General features: G+C 43.1%; 1 protein-coding gene across 4 annotated transcripts in view; it reads right to left on the bottom strand.

Annotated features, from left to right (window-relative positions):
- Positions 1-11,625: 11,625 nt before the first annotated feature.
- USP6NL (USP6 N-terminal like) overlaps positions 11,626-20,789 on the bottom strand; it is a 157,783-nt gene continuing 148,619 nt past the window's right edge. For all 4 annotated transcript variants that reach the window (XM_081074908.1, XM_081074909.1, XM_081074910.1 and 1 more), the window contains one exon: positions 11,626-15,167. In XM_081074908.1, the coding sequence (XP_080931034.1) occupies positions 13,762-15,167 (1,406 nt within the window). In that variant the 3' untranslated portion in view covers positions 11,626-13,761. The remainder of the gene's footprint in view (positions 15,168-20,789) is intronic.

Genomic DNA, 20,789 nt, shown 5'->3' with positions numbered 1-20,789 from the left:
CTGCACCTCCTCAGGAGGGTCACATCACAGATGCCGCAGCAGGCTCCTGGTGTGATTAAGACAAGGAAGAGCCTTACCCATTGTTGGTGGGAAAACAGGAAAACGACTAAGGCATTTTCGGGTGACGTCCGTGCTTCATATACAATAGCTTCTTCCTTCTTGCTCTTTTGTTTTCATTCATTTATTCATTCAACAAGTGCTTACTGGACATCCATCTAGGTTACAAAGGTAAATTTGCAATGGGTCTTACCTTGAGGGGGCTATCATGTCCTGTCTGTCTTTGCCCCCATGTTTTCTTTCTCTCTGAGCTGTACACCTTATGCCATTCTCTGGGGTGACGCTCAGGGCCTCTAAGGCAAGAAAGGTGGTTGGTTTCTGTGCCAAATGGTCGATACGAATGTTCTCTTTGGAAAAGTCCTAGCCCTCAAGAGTCCCAGCTGATATCTGCTGGCAGAGCCCCATGTTCTGCAACCCCATAATGCATGACAAATAGGCTGGGCAACCTGTCTCAACGTGGACTTCAGAAAACACTTGAGGAAAAAGCAGGAGAGCAATGATGAAAGATTTCCTGGAAACAAATGTCAGGAGCTCTGGGTTCTGTAGGGAGGGGCTTGTCAGAGTTGGCATCTTCCACATGGCACCAGGCCCAGGCATAGCAGGTGGCATAGGCACAGCCTTAATTGATAGCTTAATTAAGGAATTAGATAGGTTATGACTTCCAACCTACAGCTTGGTGTAACTAAATTTTATGATCTTCCTTTCCCCGGAAACATACACACAGAAGCAAATGAGGAGTGGGTGTCATCCACCCAAGAATTGTTGCTAAAATGGTTTGGCCTACCAACATGCATGAAAGGAAGAAAAACGATGTGTTAAGGAGAAAATGTCCACAGGCACTTCCTCCACTTACTGGAAGCTGTTCCAGGACCCTCCCCCACCCCACGCCCCCGACAAAGGCAATGGTTTACCCTTTTCCCACAAGAACTTGCCCTCTGGAGATGAGAAGCATCATCTCCAACATTCAGACTACAGCCTTCAAAGGCTCTAGGCCTGTGAAATAAGTGAAGTCTGCCAAGACGTGGAGGAAGACATACAGTCATCTCTGTTATGTCTCCAAGCTGTACAGAGACAAATCACTGTGCTTCCTGAGCCACACGGGGCAGCCGCCTCTGGCCCCAGATGGCGCACACACACCCCCTCCCCGCCCCCGCCAGGTTCCTGACGCTCTTCAGGAAGGCCTGGCTTCGGTCCTTGAGGTCCCCAGTCCAACGGCGTCAGCATCACTCAAGAGCTTATCAGGACTAGAGACTCTCAGAACAAATCACAGACCTATGGAGCCTGCATGTTAGCAGTATCCCCAGGTGATTTCTATGAACACTCAAGTTTAAGAATCAATGACCTGGAAAAATAGATAGTACAGTCCAACTTCCAGTTAAAACAAACACTTTCTAAAAAATCCTATGTAACGTGAGCCTGTAAGAAGAAGAGCAAGGTCTATGAAAATTCTAGGCCACTGGATAGAGACCCATAACTGAGATGTGACACCCTTATTTAAACATAAATGTGATGCTGGGGTTTGTGAGAAGCGATCCCAGGTGGTAAGAGTCTTGGGAGGTGGAGAATAGACAGGGAGGGATGGGGGACAGTAAAGCCAAACCATGTTTTGTAGTTTGCCGCTACCCTGGTGGGTGAAGTCCTTCGTGGGCACCCTGCAGATGGTCTCCCACTGGGGGACGCTGTGGAGTCAGGAACATTGACCAAGTTACTGGAGCCTGTAAGCCACACTGCTGAGACCAGCTGTACCTCTTTGCTGATCTTATGCCAGCAAAGCCCTTTAGTTATTTTCATACAGGCATCCAACTTCGCTACTCCCAAACCCACCACTGGCTCAGTTATTTCCGGTGAGGCCCTGGGGCCCCGGAAAGCAGGGACCGGGAACCCTGCTGCAAGGACGTTCACAGCAGATGTGTTGGCCAGCTTTGAAAACCAGGCTGAGGGACACTGAAGGTTTTCAGCAGGAAAAAGATGTAACCCAAGCTGGGCTTTAAAGATATGATTTGAGATCGTACAGATGAGTAGAAAATTATTACAGGAATCCAGGCAAGTGTGACTGAAGACTTCAACTAGGGTTTTGTGACTTTTTAATTGAGAGTGTAGTGAACAAATGTAACTTTATTCTGGACACTTATGGGGACACAGTAGACATTCAACACCACCAGGTTGAATGAATGAATGTATGAGTGACTCAGAGACATTGTTATGTAGACCAATCCACACTGTAATGCAGTAGGCTTAAATTTTGTCGAGCTCTTTTCACCCATATTAACTGGGCCAAAATGCCATGTCTTGAATATCTGCACCTGGGGTCACTGGTTGGTTGTGTTTACGCACACAGGTCTTTATTCTCGTCTCTCATGCTCAGGCTTGGGCTGTCAGGTGACTGGATTCGGGATCAGGAAGTTGTCCCCTGCTTCTCGCCAACACAGCTCATCGTAAAAGAACATCTGGTTTTCTTTGCATGGGTCATAATTTCTTGTGTCAGATTCCATTAGGTGCCCCTTTCCTATACTTCACTCAGCTTATCTCACACGTAACTCATAGATCACAGTGGATTTTTAAAATACATTGTACAGATTCCTTCTTGGGACTCTGATTAAACTCACGCACTCCATCTGGTGTTACAAAAGATGTTTCAAGCCTGGATTCCTTCCCTGAGGTTGTTTGCCATCAACCTATCCATAAATTAAGAGTTATAGTATATTTATTAGTTTCTAAGACTTCTAATAGTATATTGATTCTGGGCAGAAGCTTAGCATCTGGTTTGGCTAAAGAATTTAATTTTCTACAAACCACACAATCTAATTGTATCATCCAGTACTAAAACAAACATTTATTCAGTGGCCTTTAATGCTGATGTGTGCACCGGAGTTGAGCCATACAGAGTTTTCGTCAGTATGCAATGAGGTATTTGCCAAAAAAAAGGGAAAAAAGGTCAATATAGTGGATTTTTAGAAAGGGTAACTCTATTCAATTTAAAAGCTGTCCATTTTTTTCTGAATAGATGCTCTTCTTTTTCATGTGTGTTACAGTACTCTTTATAAAATTTTTTCTTTTAATAAACGTATTTGACAAAATAAAATGGACAACTCTATGACAATGTGTCATATGTTGGACATTTCACTGATACCTGAATTCCAAAGGACTAGGCTATCCTGCACTAATGGAACCATCAGTGATTTTTAAAAGTTGGGGGTAAATCCCGATTTCAAATCTCCTCCACCCCTTTCTGGTATCAATAAACATGTGTCACTCTTTCTCATCGGGGCCAGCTGGGGATGAAAAGATGGGCTTCCCAGACAGGCTTTAAAATAGAAGCCTTTAAGTCCAACATGGACTTACTCAGCAGGAAGAGTGTAAGATGTGTCTGACGCCCCCCCCCACCCTCCCACCCCCCGTATTTCCAGGTCTTCATATTTCTGAGATATCTGCCTTTCAAAAAAAAAGTTATTGCCAACTTCCACTCACTAGGCATCACTGCCCTTCCGCTGCCATGGTAAGAATGAAACCGTGCCCTTTCACCCCAGGCCACACCAGCCTTGAGCAATCAGGGCATGGCTTCTGCTTAGTGTGTCCTGTGCCCACCTGCTGCCTTCAGGGCTGTCCCCAGAAACCTCTCGGATTTTCTTGCCTTTCCTTCCTACCTGAACTAGAACTGGAAGGAGCCAGCAAGGCAGTTCAAGGACTGGGCACGGCACACTGAGTCTCTCTCCATTGGGGACCGGCATTTGCCAAGTCCCAACCAAAGCTGTCATGCTAATTCCCGGTTAAAGGCTAAATGGTGGCTCAGGTGGGGAGTGTACATTCTGCTTCCTCCCACCTGGGACGTGCTCCCCTGCCCCGTTTAGGGGTCTTTGCTCCTCACTGCCCTAATTCTTACATCCCAGATGCCTGCCCATAGTTCTAACGCCTTCTTCACTGTCTGCTCTAAAAGGCTTCAAGGCCTTCGTGCAAACAGAACTTCCACGGCCCTCCTTGACAGTTCCTAAACCTATGGTTAGCAACTCCCATCCCCAACCCACCCATGACCTTTGAGGTCTCTGGGGCAAAGCCAGAAGCTGGAAAGGCAACCACGGGCTGTGATTACTGCTTGGTAGCTTTCTTCACATAGCAATAAATCACAGGAATCTTCCATGCCCGAGACATATAAAGCTACCTACATATCTCTAAAGGGTGAACATTATTCTTTTATATGGTTATAGCATAATTTAACCTATCCTCTACTGATGGACTTTCAGGTTATCCTTTCCCACGGATCTTTTCCCACTATACATGTTCGCAGAAGCAGCACGCTGGAGCAAAGAACACAAGCCGTAACTGCTGGCCCTGGGAGGCGGGTGCTTGTGGAACACATTCTTCCTTCACTCACAGGGCAGGCACGTGCCTCCAGCCAACTGCCTCTCCAATCATTGTTTCAATTTCAATCTCTCTAATTAATGGGAATATAGAATATGTTTAATAGATTTGTACTTCTTTATTTGTCCATTTTCTTTTAACATTCTTTGCTCATATTACATTTAGGATTCTTTATAAATCTAAATGGGGGGGAAAAGGCTCTTTAAATATGAATATTCACCCTTTCCCTATGCAAACATTTGTATTCATCACTTAACATTTTTATAGAGCCTCTATGTTTCAGGCACTGTTATCTAAATTAATCTTCAGAACAAACTTGCAGGAAAGGCCTATTTTTCCTATTTCATTCATGAGGGTGAGGTCCAGCAAGGTTAGTGGAAAAGTTTTTCAAGCCTCTGTTCCTTCCTTCCATTACACCCTTCAAAAACCTCTAAATAAAAATCCCCTAATATGATTTTGGGGTGGTTTCCTGATTGTAACAGAAGGATGATATGTAACTAGAAGAACAAAGAAACAGAGGTGGAGAGAATGACATCTCCTTGCTTTCCTTGTGGTCAAAACACTTCACTTGTTAACAGAGGCAAGTCATGCATGGTTTCTCGTCCAAGGTTTCAAACCCAAAGCTCTGATTTCTTGTAGTGTATCCCTGTACAATTGCCTTCTATGGTTAAGTTCTAAGGGATTGATTCCAGAACCATGAAATGCGGGGCTGTGTAAGTACCTGACTTAAAAAGCACAAGCCCTAGCCCCTGGACCCACCCTGGGAGATTCTGCCTTAGCTGGCCGGCGTGGGCCCTGGGCAGTATTTGGGCAGCTGCCTCAGTGACTCCTCAGCCGCCAGGGTTGCGATCCCCCGCCTTGGGTCAGTCATCTCCACTACCCTCTCTGGCTCCGATGCCCACATTTTATAGCTGAGGACAGAGAGGCACAGAAAGGGAATGGGACCTGCCAAGGTCACACAGCTGAGGAGCGGCAAACACAGACCTCAGTGTGCGTTTGAGGGCCTCCAGTCCGCTCTGCCAAACTGCCGCTGTACAGGGCCGTGGCTCCTTCCTTTCCAAAGGTAACTCTGCTAATGGCGTTGCGTATGGGCACAGACACGGCCGGAGACTTAAAACTGTCTCCATGTTAGCAACTCGAGCTGTTTGCATCCATCTTTGTTACTCTGCTTTCTGTGCTCCCAGGCGAGAGCTGACGCATCTCCCGTGGCCGTGAGCCATTCTCCTGCTTGTTATCGTGCCTGCTCCCCGACACGGCCAATGCAAGTGCGTCTTCTCACGAGCACCATCTGCGTGCTTGCCATTGTTCCAGCAGCTGAGAGCACAGGTTCTCCTCCTCCCTGGTCATGGCCACAGACGTGGGTCTTCACTCGTGTTGTATCCACATAATCAACGTCAGCCTTCTTCACAAGACTGCATTCCACGAGACCAGGGGCCGTCTGGTCTTTGCTCTCACGGCTCTCCTAGCACCTGACACAGTAGGTAGCACACAGCACACACACAGGCCTCAGGTCGGGGCACCCTCCCCTGACAGTCTGGGGCAGAACCCTTTACAAACTCCCCTCCTACCTCCAGAGTTTACAGGTCAGAAGGCCGAGTCCCAGACATGCCCAGGGACCTGTCCAAAGGCACACCATGAATTTGTGGCAGTTTAACTCATTCAAGTCGGATTTAGCTCTTGGGGAAGGCATACTTCATTGGTGACTCACATTTAGCTCACAGGGAAGTTAACCTCTCCGTCCATATTTTGCACATATGCTACTTCCGAATCACACCAGTTAGTGTACTACATGTGACAGCAACATTTAAATAAGTGCTCTTCAAAGTCGATGGTGCTCAGAGGCAGTACCTAAGAGTTTTCTTGATGCAGCCTGCTTCGTATTCAGATTATGCTGATTTTCCTCCAAATTAAAGTGAAAAGTCTGAGTGACAGAAAGCTTAATAATTGGTGTTTTAATATAAATACATAAAGTAACAAACTGGAGTGAAACCAAGGGCTGACTTGTAGAAGGGCTTGAGAGTGTCTGAATGGTCAGAACTGAGTTCTGATTCGTGTTATTTCTCCGTCCCTCCCCGTGTCCCTGCCTTTACCCACCTTTCCCTCCAGCTCCTAGCCAGTAACGGCCTGTCCCGCTCACGCACACCTCTGCAGAGAGCCTATCACCTCCCGCAGGTGCCTGCGCCCACTATAATCTGATGTGGCTCTAGGAAAGGCAGCAAATGACAGCCAGGCTCCTAATTGTCACATCACACTGTCTTTTCAGTGCTGGTCACTGTACCCTTTCTGCTGCGTTTTACGCTGCTGAGCGTTTCCTTCTCCTTGGCACTCCTCCTCTAGCCCTGGCACCGTCTTCTCAGATCGCCCTCTGTGCTCCCCTCTGACATATCACGTGTAACTCAAGGTCCGTGCCTCCCGGTCACTAGAACCAGCACTGTGGGGTCACGTGCGCACAGAGCACCATCAAACTCACTGCTGTGTGACGACACTGCACTGAACGCTTCATGCAAACGAACTCATTCATCCCCACAACTCCATGAAATAAATACCACCGCCTACCTTTTACAGATAAGGATATGGATGAGAACGGACATTGCATGAGGCCTGGGCTTTTGTTGCTCATTACATCACCATGTCCCCAGGACCAGGACAGCGGGGCCTATGGCTGCAGGGTTTAAACCGGCATCAGTGCGACTCCAAAGCTCAGTCTTCAGTCACTGGGCACTCAACACTGAGGAGGCAGTCCCTGCGTGCTCCCTCCCTCTGGCACCTCTGAAGGGCCAGCGATCCCCAGGCACTCCCCGTCCTCAGCTTGCTCATCTTCTCCCGGGGCAAATGCTCTCTCATGGCTTTGCCTCCTATATGAGGGCAAGTCCCAAGTCTCTTTGGAATTGCCAGCTGTCAATCCCCTATTCCTCAAATTCTACTTCTCAAACATGTCATTTTCTCACTAAACCTAAATCTGCTCCTTCTCCTGAGTTCTTTTTATCAAATGGTGGCTCCACTATCCCCCCTACCACCCAACCTGGGAATTGTAAAAACCAACCTTGACCCGTCCTCTCCCCTCAACAGTACAGAATAATGTTTAAGCACACAGGCTCCAAAGAAAACAATTCCATTCACTAGAGCAAGAAAAATAAAATACTTAGAAATAATTTTAACAAAAGAAGTGTAAGACATAGACCAAAACTATAAAACATTGCTGAGAGAGATTAAGGAGGATCAAAATAAATAGAGAGACATCCTATGTTTATGGATTGGAAGATTCAACATGAAGATGGCAATTCTCCCAAATTGACCTATAGATTCAAAACAATACCTGCCAAAATCCCAGCAGGTTTTCTTCAGCAGAAACTGACAAGCTGACCCTAAAATTTACACAGAAATGCAAAGGACCCAGCATAGCCAAAACAATTTATAAGGAACGAAGTTGTAGAATGTGCACTTCCTGATTTCAAAACTTGAAAGAAACCTTTATATATATAGAATCAATTAATTTTTGACAGAGGTCCCAAAGCAATTCAATTGGGAAAAGCATAGTCTTTTCAACACTTGGTGCTGAGACCACTGGATACATGTGGATACATGGCTTTGGATTCTTACCTCACACCATGTATAGAAATTAACTCAAAACGGCTTATAGACTGAAATGTAAGAGCTAAAATTACAAAACTTCTAGAATAAAACAGGAGAAAATCTTTTGTGACCTTAGGTTAGGTGAAGAGAATACGATACTAAAAGCATGATCTATAAAGAAAAAACTTATAAGTTAGACTATATACATACACATAGATAGCCCACATACACATAGAAAAATGGTCAACATCACTAGCTATTAGAGAAATGCAAATGGGCACGAGATCTTTTTGAGGTGATGAAACTGATTTTGTTGTAATGGTGGAACAATTCTGTAAAGTCACTGAAAAATCAGTGAAGTGTCCACGTAAATGCCTGAATGTTATGGCAGTTAAATTACACCACCTTTCAGACGTGGGAGTGGAAAAGCACCGGCTCTACGTTCGGGACTGCTTGAAGTCCAGGTTCAATTACCTGCCACTGTGTCACCAAGTCATTCAACTCATCTGTGCCTTGGCCTTCTGTTAACTGGAAATTCTAGTACGGACTTCGTAGTTATTGTGAGAATTAAATGAGTGAATGTGGGTAAAATCCTTAAGCACAGTGCCAGACACGTAATAAGCATTCAGTAATATTAGCTTTCTTTCTTATGATCATATTCAAACAATTACCAAGTCCTGCTCATTTTAGTTCTCAAGTTAATCACCTTTTCTTTGAAAATTTTTCCTGGCCATAAGCTCTGTATCACCTTTTAGACAGAACACTTGCCCGCAGTCTTCCTGCCTTCCGCCAGTCTGGTTCCCTCACATCTAGCTTCCACAGCCTCTAGGGAACATAAACCTAGAAGCTAATATATTACCTGTCTGGTCACTCACTTGACCAGTCAACAGAGGGTTGAATGACTTGGTGACACAGGTAACAGAAACCTAACCATGGCAAAACCCACTCCAGGATCAAGTTCAACGGCCTATAAGACCCTCTAAGATCTGGGCTCTCTGTGGAACCCCCCACCGCACCCACAAATCAAAGCAGCAAATGTCCAAACACATGCAGCTGCTAGTGCCACCCCTGTGGAGAAACGTCCCTCTCCCTCGTCTGTCTGTCCACGCTATGAACTCTCTGGGGATCAGCTGAGGTGACGCCCCCACTAGCTTCCCCAGCCCTGAGTCGTGGCCTTCTGCACCTGTAATAATCACCCATGCGTGTCTCAGGCACTGAATGGAGACACGATTATAAAACGTCTCCGACCTTGAACATGAGCCAGCACATCCCCAGGACAAGTCCACTGTGGGGGCTCAACAATATGTTGACTGGTCAAGTGAGTGACCAGACAGACTGAAGAATTTGCTCAGCTCCTCTCATAGAGAAAAGCACTTAGGCTATCAAACAGCATGGGCCTGTTTCTCAGCATGTCACTTGAGGAAAGTGACAGAGGTTGTCTAGGGAAATGGAAATCTTAACAAGGCTCTAGCTATTCTGTAGAACTATTCTAAGCAGTATGAGACAGTGCAGGGTCATGCCAGCTTCCGTTTGAAGCCAGTTATACTTTCCACAACCATCCGTAGTTCACCAAAATTTGCAGATTGCTGGTAATGTTAATCTTTCCAGTCGAATTTTTCTTAACTTACCTGAAATCAGAGTTTCTAAACTCTAAAATTGACCTGTGAAGAATTTTTGAGACAGCTCATAGTGGGAATATAAGACAATCAACTTCAGAGGGATTTTTTTTTTTAAAGCTTAATTGACAAAATGGGGGGGGGGCGGGGTGGAATACAATTGCCTGATGTCTGGGTTCTGATTTAAGACATCTTGGGTAAGAAACTAAGGAGAACATTTTCTAAAAATTCCCCAGATAATTCTAAGGAGCAGCTAGGGTCGAAATCCACTTCTATAAAATCTAAAATTTGTTCCTTAATTTCTCAATGTTCTTATCTGTAAAATGGTGGCAATTATGCTTAGATTTACGGTTCAGACTGAAAACCTTTCTGAAAGTACAATTCCTCAATAAGTGTTACATGGAATCCTTTCTTCTCATTCTGAATACCTTGGGGTCATTGTAAAAGTCAAGTACAACTTATTAAAGTTCCACCTGGTCAATAAGCATTAATATTTATATTAGAAATAGACATTTAAAATCCATTAAAGGACAATTAAAACAAACACAAAAACAGATTCCAAAACCATAATCTTAATTAACCCACAATCAATTTTTAAAATAAGGTGAGTGTAAAAGATAATTGAGAGGAATAATATTTCCAGAAGATTAAGCTGTAGGTCCTCTTAATCTATTAATTCCTATTTGTGGACATAGCATGTTTTTCTCTAATCCTGAGAGAAGATCTCAACAAAGTATCCAGGAGGTCCTGCTTCTGCGCTTGCATTATAATGGGTCCCAAGGGAGAGGTCTGAAAGAACTGCAAATATGAAACTCAATTGTCAAGTTACCCTGAGCATGACAGAAAATTTAGTATTAGAATCCTCTTAAAGTGAAAAAAAGAAAAAAAAATCACATCGCATTCTGTAAACATCCTTTTTTCTTCTCCAGAAATGTCCTACTGATTAAATCTCAGCTTTGTCAAGAAACATTCCATCGTCGCTGCTGAAGGGGCTCAGGACATGCCGCCCCAAAATATGGCACTTTGGCATAAGAATGATTTTGAGCCGAAGGCATTTGAGTTCCTGAAATTCCTTATCTGCCTAAAAGCAGAGCCTCCCTGAAAGAACTCAATTGTCATCAATCCCCTCCCTGGGCACCTCTAACTTTGGCTTCTGGCACCACATCCAGACTGTTACAAACTATATCTCCCATCTATTTTCCATAAAGTCATTTGCTTCTCCATGAGCGCCTTTCTCCTCCCTTTCCGTTCCTACTAACTTAAGTTATCTAGAACCCCCTCTGCCCTCCCTTTGAGTTACTCATCACTGGGTCCCCCCATGTGAATGCATCATGCACATGCTAATAAACTTCTGCTTGTCTTTCTCTTTTCATCTGTCTTATGCCGGTCCGCTTTACAGGGTCTGGCCTGGCCGGAGGACCTAGAAGGGGTAGATGAAAAAATAATTTTTTTCCTCCCCTATGATACTTTGATATCTGATTTTACATATATGTTCCAGCTTTAAAAAGCTGTCAGGTTGTGTGCTTTTTTTTTTAATCTTATAAAAAAACATAAGCACCTGAAAGAGTTAAAGTATTAAAACCCTTTGAGATTCAGGTCTCGTGTCTTTAACTTTCAAACTGAATATTAAGAAAATAAAAACTATACCAAAGTGCTTATTGTTTTAGGCAAAACTGCTATGAAGAAAAGAGTAACCGCAAAATATTTACACCAAATACATGCAGTTACAGGGTAAAATCAGTCTTCACACCATGAAATTCTTACCAAATATGTTTTTCATAAATATATTTAACCCACTTTACCAATATTATTTTCTCTTCTGTCATTATTTCATTATTTACCTATTATTAAAAGATAAATGTGAAAGAGTAAAATTGGATGGTGGCAAAATAACTTCAATTACATTTTCCTACTTGAAAAACTAACACAGAGCACTACACTGCATCATAGAGAAGACTGGAAATAATACCTTATTGCTATTAATAATGGCAGATTAAATAAAATAAAGGAGATGTAGCTCATATATGGTAGTACCAGAAGTTAATAAGGCATATAACACAGTACTTGATATACATAGTCATGTAGGCAGACACTGGGCAATATCTACTCAATTAGAAGAGAATTAGTTTTAGAAGCATTGAGATGCAACACTTTTGCGATATGAAAAAAGCACATAAAAGACACAAAATATACGTATTACTTTTAGCATGTTAAAAACAATCACATCCAAAAAAGTATACAGATAAAAAATGTCATCGATGACATAAGAAAATAGTGTGTGTGTATATAGGTTTTGCATATATATATAAATCTACAGTATTTATCACTGTTGATATATAGATTTTGGAGCAGCTGGGGTGCTGCCATCATGAACTAAATTGTACAGCTTGGTTTATTACAAGTCACAGAGTCATGGTTTAAAACTGGAATTAATATCCTCAGCTACATTTTTATATACATTTATTTCTAAGTGTCACATGATCTGAATCAAGAGCCCAGTGATATAAGGATTCTGCCTGAGCTTTCAGTGTAGTGCTTACCTGCTAGTACACTGCACTTGTTCTGCCATTTAATAACATCATTACCAAGTGGATGAAAATTACATTAGACTCATTATATACATAAAAAAATCATGTCACATTCACTAGCTCAACAAATGTTACTCTCATTTTAAAAGACACAGTTTGTACCTTGAAAGCCTGATACCCTAACTTGCAACAAGAAGAGCCCTCGATGTTAGGATTTCTACTCTATTATTCAATTGTGAAGAAAGTAATGCTGAAAACAAGCTCTCCAATTAAACGCGAAATCCTACTTTCTTGGCGAGTCCCACACTTTGCAGTGTTTTGGTAACTGTAGTGTAATAGAGTATTGTAAAAGACATTGCTAATTTTTAACATGAACTGAATTTTTGTCACAGAAAAGAAGATTTTTGCAAGTATGAAAGTCACACTTTCATTAAAAAACAACAACAAAAAAACACCAAATCTTAGGCTATTAATAATTAGGATCATTTTACAATTTTACACACTAATGACTCAATGGCCTAAGCACAGCAATTTCCATTGACTACATTCTTTAAAGGAATAGTGCCTGAAAAAGATCTTGGAAATGAAGTTGGCCCTTTGCAGGGAGCTCTGCACTACATTGAAGGACGGAAGTAAGAAGAAACCTTACAGCTGATCCTGCTCTCAAAGGAATCTCCAAGGAGCTTGCTCCCCAGCTGCCATGAGTGCCTGATGAACAGTAACTTGCAACTAACTCTCCTGCTGGCACCGCAGGGGGGCTGCACCGCGGCATTTCCTCTGCCTCTGGCAAGGAACATGCTGCGCGCTTGCTTTCCGAGAGTCAGGCCAGGACAGGGCACAGAGGCACCGACTGGCCTCGGGCACAGGGACACAGGGAACGCTGCACCCTGGCCAGACACTGCACTGCCACGGTTTTTCAGCACCATTAAGAGGTTAGCCATTCTCTCCACTGTCTTTAATTTTCAGATTGAAAGAAAATGGCGGCAACTGAATGAGAAAGTTGAATATTCTGTGAGATTTGAATTAATCAACTCAGGGCAAAACCCTTACGTCAGTTTTGGATCTGGGTTAAAAATATGAGGGGGAATAAAACTTGACTGAAAGACCAGTTAAAGAAAAGAATAATAAATTATTTCATGGATCTAGATTAAAAGTCGTTTACAAATTTTCTTCAGTTCTGTGTACAAATGTGTATGCACAGATGCCTACAGTATCTACTAAAAGACACTTACACTACATTGAGCCTTAAAAATATCTACTCTACTCAGTTTTTCAGTGCTTTGTAACATTACTCAAAATAGAATGGGCTGACAGAGTAGTAAAAATGTTCAGGTTGTGGAGAAAGCTGTAAGTGAAACTGAGTAATGACTTATTATTGTGCGTGCACCCCGAAATGCTAGTGCTATGTTCCCATGGTCAAGTCTGTTTAACAGCGTCAGTGATGATGCAATTTAAGATGCTCATCTCAAGCAGCCTCTCGGTGGGATGGAAACCCTTCCACCTGTTCTGGTTACTAACATACATTAGGACTGAGCGAGTTGTTTACAATGGTATAAAATACTGCTTTGGCAAGTACAAACACCGCAATGTAGGTTTCTCTTCTCTCATCTTAGGCAAGCACAGATCAATTCTCACAGCAATACTGACTCTTGAATAGGAAGTCCATCCCGGTTTCTGTAGTGATATGCTGGGGCTGAGGGCCCTGGGTATGCATACCCGGATGAACTGGCATCTTCTAACGCTGGGGAAGTGCGGTACCGCACTGGACTGTCTATGGAGACCGGGGGGAGGTTATGGTCCTGGCACGGCACGTGCTGAAAGGCGGGGTATTTGGGTAAATTGCTTAAGTGGCTGCGGCTAGCATCTCGAGTCCATGACCGCTCATGCATCTCAGGTCTGTATGTGTAACTGACGTCCGACCATTTCCTGTTGTCTGGCAAATAATCCACTGGAGGAATGATGAATTTTCCATTCTTTGGTGACCCTGAATTGCCCGAATATCCCCCATCACCAATATCAACGGGAAGAACTTCTATTCGACTAGATGGTAGGACAATAGGGGTTGGGCGGCTGTGAGATTTCTCTTGAGAAACACTGATTGAAAGAGAACCAGGGGGTCTCCTGGGAAGATTCATTTGAGTCCCATGGCTAAACTGTGAAGACACAAAGCTGCTGTTGGCAGCAGGGACGTGTTTGGGAGAATTTCCCTGGTAAACAGGGGGGTTGCTGTAAGATGGAGGGTGCACGGGCCCAAGGTCGTCCCCATCTAAGTGAGATGGATATTTTGCAAAACTTGGAGGCAGTACTTTAAAAGTAAACTTGTTTGGTGCTTTTGATGGACTAGAACTTGGCTCAGCATGCTTTCTCGGACTATGAGCGTAAACAATACTCCTTGGACTTTGAGAGTAAGCCCTTTCTAGGGCCTCTTCCACAGAAGAGCCATTCTCACTGTCAGGAACATTATCATATTGTGACGCATTGGAGCCCCGCTTCCCCTCCTCGGCATCCCAGACCTTCCCCTTCTGCCTTGCATTTGACACCCGAGGGTCAGCAGAACTTGGGATGGTGACGGTAAACGTGGGATGAGATCTACTTTTGCTTTCACTGGCGTACTTGGCACTTTTTTCAACAGCTGAAACATCTGACGGTTTATTCCATTTGGGCACAAATTCCATCCTGGTAGTTGAAATGGCATTGCTATTTTGGTTAGCAGCGGCATGATCATGTTGCCTGGCATTGTCCTGCGGACCTGCTGGAGGTTTTCTTTGAAAATCTGCCTCCTCTTTAAGCTTTTTACTGTCCTCATCCACCGACTTCTGTCTCTGTTGCCTCACTCTTTCTGGTGTCCCAAGTCTGCTCTGATGGTGAGGAGAATGCCCAGGCGTTTTGTGAGGTGATGAGCTGCTCTCCCTTCTGCTGATCTTGTGTGGGCTTGACCTGCCAACACTCTGTCCATTGCTCAGCTGACTAATGCCAGCAGACTGCGACTCCGGCGGAAGCTGTCCCAAAGGCTTCTTTGGGAATTCATCCTCTTTACCTAATGGGGAGACAAATTCATAAGTAACGTTAAGTGCATGGGTGACGAGCATCAAATAAAAGAACTAGATCATAAATAATTGCATGCTTTTCATATGTGCACTCATACACATGCATTACACATGTACACACACCACAGAATTTTAGTGGCTAAGAGAAGCATGCAGTCTCTTTTAGAGAGACTGATAGTAAAACATACCAAAATTCAAAATCTTATTAAACAATGTGCAGGTTGGAACAGTTGACAACCTTATGAGTAAGGTTCTTACAATTGTGTAATATGTGATTCTTATATTTTGTTATGATATATTATCACGTGCTTTTTCAAAGATGCAAGGCAGATACTCTCATTTTTATCCCTAAAACAATCCAGTAGGTCTGTAGTTCAATGTCTTACATTATATTACCTTCACTTTAGCTTACCTCAATTAAAATGGTTTTGAAATCTCAGTTAAACTTTTCTTATCAACTTCAAGCAGGTCTGCCAAATTTAAGAGTCAACTGATGACCAACTGTGATCTAAAGTTGTCCCCAAAGAGCTTATTATTATCTTAAGTACCTTCCACAGCTGAACTTCATGATAACAATAGTAGTCTCTATTTTAATGTTAACCTTCTAAGAGGATCCCACTTTAAAGCAAAGGTAAGAAAATCTTTTTTTAAAAAAGGAAAAAGCATATTGGATATTTTTAGTTTTATATTTTCAATAAGTAATATAAAATTAATGAAGAATTCAGGGAAGGTGCAGTAAGTTCACCATTTAGTAAACAGTTTTAAAATGGCCCATCACAATATGGATATCCAATAAACATCCTCTTGAAAAAATGACAGACTTCATTTGTAGAAATTTCCTGGTTTAACATACGTTTTTCACCAGTTATTACAAAATAATACATTCTTGCTTAAAAATAAGTTGCTGCCCTCTGCAAATGTCCACAAATGTCCATCCGTGCATCCAGCTAACAGGCTCGCTGATTGAGCCCTGCCCCCACGGAGTCCTGCGCCTCGAGCAGGAGCAGCCAGCAGGCAGGCATGCTCTTCATTTGCACATAGCTCACTTTTTGTGATGTTAATTTTGTTATTTACCCACATGTCATAATTTTCTTTAAGATATTTTTTAAAATATTCAATGAGCTTTTCTTTGGGACAGAAGGGAGCAGAGAATGATGAAGAAACAATACCCTTTAAATAGTTAGGCTACCACAATCAGAATTATTAAGCTAAAAATAACCTTTGTGCTCTTCCAATTCAGTGGTTTTCAAACTTTTTTGAAGCAGACGTTTTTTAAAAAAACAAATTTCATATGAAACCCCAATATTTAAAGAAAATACAAAGATGCTCTAGTTAAAGTGGAGGGGCTCAGGGTAACTCCCAGCACCCCTTTTCCACATCCCTTGATTGGGCAGCTTCTCAGAGCCCCAGGGTTCAAGACCCAGCCCTGCCTGAGTTTCACAGCTGGGAAAGCAAGACTCTCTTTAGCAACAGAAACACAGTGAGAACCAGGACCCCATTTTGTCACTCCCGGTTCACTGCGTGCTGACTCATGTGCCAGGAGGCAGGGCCCCACGACAGCCAGTGCCATGACTTGGCAGTTACTATGCTGTAGGTGGGGGCAGGGCAGCAGGCAGCTCCCGCAGGAACAGGGCACTCTGTGCCTGTGGGAGAGCCGTGGCGGCCAGCGGGGGAGGTCAGGAGCAGACGGGTAGAGCCTGAAGACCACAGTCGAAAATCGGTTTTGTGTTGTTCTTCTGAATTGACTACAAACTACTGAAGGCTTTTCAGCAGGAGAGAAACATGATCTGAGGTCTGTCTTGTAAAGTCCGCTTTGAAGGTGGGTTGGGCTTAGATTGTGTAATAATTAACGAAGATAATAATAACAGTGATAGCTAATCCTCATTAAGCCCTTACCATGTGTCAGCACTACTCAGAAAGCTGTACATACAGCGTCAGCGACAGGCATGTAACACAGCTCATACTACTGCCCTCATGTTGTGACAAGAAAACTGAGGCAGAGGTGAACTTGCCCGAAGGCTCACAGCTAGTCAGCGACGATCAGATTCAAGCCCAGAGCTGATTCCAGAACCTTCGGTTTTGACTCCTACACTGACTGCGGTGTGGTGGAAGCAGGGAGAAGAGGCTACCTCCTGCAGAGTTTTAAGGCCGCATCAGGTACTGACTCACTCATGGGTGACATGTGACCTCTGAGGGTGAGCAGAGTCCAGGATGGCTCCTGGTTTACAGACAGTACGACACGTGCTATCAGTGTCGGTCAACGTAACCAACATCGTTCTGGGTCTTTTCGTAACACAGACATTTTATGATATGTGGAGAAATTATTTTAAGTGACAACCCAAACTTTAAAACACCTGTCATTGAGAAAAGTTTTCTTTGTTTATGAATGCTGTTTGTGAAAGAACCTGGAGCACTCCAGTTAGGCTTCTTTTCTGACAGGAAGTATGTGGAAATGGGGTAGGAAAGTTGAGTCAAATGCAGCCTGAGTCAAAAATATTCAGTTATTCAGCCTATTGGGTTAAAAACTAACAACAAAAATAAAATTAAAATCTACCTACTGTTCCCAAAAAGTTTTTATCAGCTCTATAAATAGTGATCCATTTCACTCCAGATACATATATGAATTCTTTCCTCCATGTAGGCAAATGACGCTAACAAACACAAATTATCAAGAATATAGGAAGGCCTATGTAACAGAGAAACTGAATTTATGAATTTTCTCTTATTCCCCACTGACAATTTTCTAAGGGCACACAGCACAGTCATTTGAACGGCGAATTCAACGGCTGGTTGATATTCCATCAGATAATAATATTAGCCAATCATCAAAACACACTTTTCAGGTTGGTGAGTAGGAACCTGATGAAAAACATAACCATTAAAAAGAAAAGGAAAGCAGTGGCACCCAGAGAGCGGTTAATTCATGCCTGCAAGACGTGCTGTTACGGGGACAAAATTGGATTCGTTGTAGAGCTTCTCATGCTGAGCCCTTTAAAGCTGCCCCACTTCTCCAGCACTCAATGGCTTTCAGCAGCCTGCAGAGAGCCACCAACATTCTAGTTCACAGGAAATAATTTTAAATATTTAAAAAATTCTTGTGGCAGTATCATAATCACAAAGGAACGGCTGCTGCCACTTGCTCGGTACCCCCTAGAACATCAATCTGTCAGTGAAAGCTTGTTTCTCAGCCCAGACAGCGGATACTCAGAGACGGTTGCAATGTTTCAATCTGCATCACTTCATAACTCATGAAACTAAATTCACTTGAAATTAGATTTTTCAAAGGTTAGCTACCTGCTGTAGATGAATATCTGTGTTCTGCCCCCCTCCCCAATTTATACGCTGAAACTCCCAAAGGCAACCCCAATGTTACAGTATTTGGAGACAGGGCTTTGGAAGGTAATTAGGTCACAAGGGTAGAGACCTCATGATGGGACTGGCACAGCACCACCCCCTCCAGAGTGCACTAACGCAGGGGGCCACAGAGACAGGTGGTTCTTCCCAGTTTTTCCTGCCCCCGTGCAGAGGTGTCTTTGCACCGCAGGGACTGCAGCCCATGGTTCCTCGGAGGTGTGGTCAGTAGTGGAGGGAGGAGAGGCCCCCACAGAGCAGGGAGGATGCCCAGTGGGAGAAGCAGTCAGACAGGGAGCTCTGGGGCACAAGGGACAGCCCATCTCTTTCTGCCATCGCACCTTCCCAAGTACACGAGCGAGGGCTGACCCCTAAGAGGGGAGGGACACTGTTACTTGATTGATGGGTGTGACGTCCCACCCCGAGGTGGCCATCTGCAGACAGGACCACTGCAGGCTGAGTCCTCGGAGGTGGGCTGGGCACTGGAGTTGGGGATGAGTCACGAGAGAACAAATGTGTGTCTCTTCTTCAGCAGGGTCTGTGCCTAAAACCACCTCGTGTTACCTGAGTTGTGTCCCTTCAGAATGCATATGTTGAAGCCCTAAGCCCTGGTAACTCAGACTGTGACTGCATTTGGAGACGGGGCCTCTAATCCAATAGAACTGATGTCCTTTATAAGAAGCCATCAGGACACAGAAAGATACAGAGGGACGACCATGTGAGGACAGCCATCTAAAGCCATGGAGAGAAGAATCCAACACTGCCAGCACTTTGATCTCAGACTTCCAAGCCTCCAGAATTGCAAGAAAATAAATTTCTGTTGTTTAAGCCACTCAGTGTGTGGCGTTTTTGTTACAGCAGCCCAGCTGGCTAACACACTGCCCTTAGGTCTGCTTCCTAGTTCTGAAAACTGACTTACTTTACTAAGCACACATTTTACAGGTTGTTTTTGTTGTTGTGATTGTTAGTAAAAAGTCACACATTTCATTATTTATGATCATCTGCTTTTATGGTCCTAGCACGTCTCCAATGTCCACAACTGTAGTAATTGAAATGTATTTTATATAACCACATCCAAAAGGCAATGGAATGAAACGACTGTGGACAATGGACTCGAGCAGTACCAGACCCACAAGGTAACCCGAGTTCCATTACATGTCCTCTGTGTCCTTTTCTTATTGCCAGGGATGGTCAATTTGGAGGTGGCTTCCAAGAAGCATTTTCCATAGACATTCAGCTATAATTACTTATTGATGATGATTAAGATGAAAGGGCACTCTTATAAATGTGGTGCCCAGGATTTAAGCAATATTCTAGGTTTGGACTAACTGAAACAAAGTACAATAGGGCTTAATAAGGAACCAATGAGGTTGAAGAGATTTTAAAAAAAACTTTAAAGTGGGGGTGGAAGGAAGAAAGTGGGGAGGAAAGGAGACTAAGGGAGAAAACTGAACACCTTTTGGGGATAATAATGCCATTTTACCTACTGTACTTATATTCTAATATCCATAGATCTGTCATTCTGAAATCCTTCAGATGCATCAGAAGTACGTATCGGTAAAAGCTAACAGGACACACAGTAAAATGTAGGATTATGGATTTCCAGAAGAAGGAATAGACAAACTGAGAAGGAAGTAATGGAGAGAATGAGGTGGTAATTTCATGCATGAAACAAAATGGAAAGGTACATATCATACATATGTGGGAGATTTAATTTTTCAATATAAAGGGTCAGAAAAGTATTCACCTTACACTTAACACTACTTCATATTCAAGTCAATATAGAAATTTCTCTAAGGAAGAGATGCTAATATTCTATGCATCTATACATAATGTTAGAATAATAAGAAAAATTTAACATGTTCCATTTACTGAATGGGCAAGAGGCCCAAATCCACACTGGGGAAAAATAATCTGTCACTGTTCTAAAATATCCAAAAAGTAGCATCTTAAAGTCCTTTCATGGTAACCCACCATCCATTTCCCTTCTCCCCTAGTAGATGAAAACATACTTAAAGTGACTTCTACTCTTTTGTATTCCTTCCTATACCGTGATTCCCCAAAAATAAGACCAAACCGGACAATCGGCTCTAACACGTCTTTTGGAGTAAAAATTCATATAAGACCCAGTCTTATTTTACTATAAGACCTGGTCTAATATAATATAATATAATATAATATAATATAATATAATATAATATAATATAATATAATATAATATAATATAATGTAATGTAATGTAACACCAAGTCTTATATTAA

This window comes from Rhinolophus hipposideros (genome assembly GCF_964194185.1).
Source record: "Rhinolophus hipposideros genome assembly, chromosome: 1".
Taxonomy (NCBI): domain Eukaryota; kingdom Metazoa; phylum Chordata; class Mammalia; order Chiroptera; family Rhinolophidae; genus Rhinolophus; species Rhinolophus hipposideros.
Note: the sequence above shows the minus strand (reverse complement) of the source record. Positions and strands in the feature narration are given on the sequence as shown.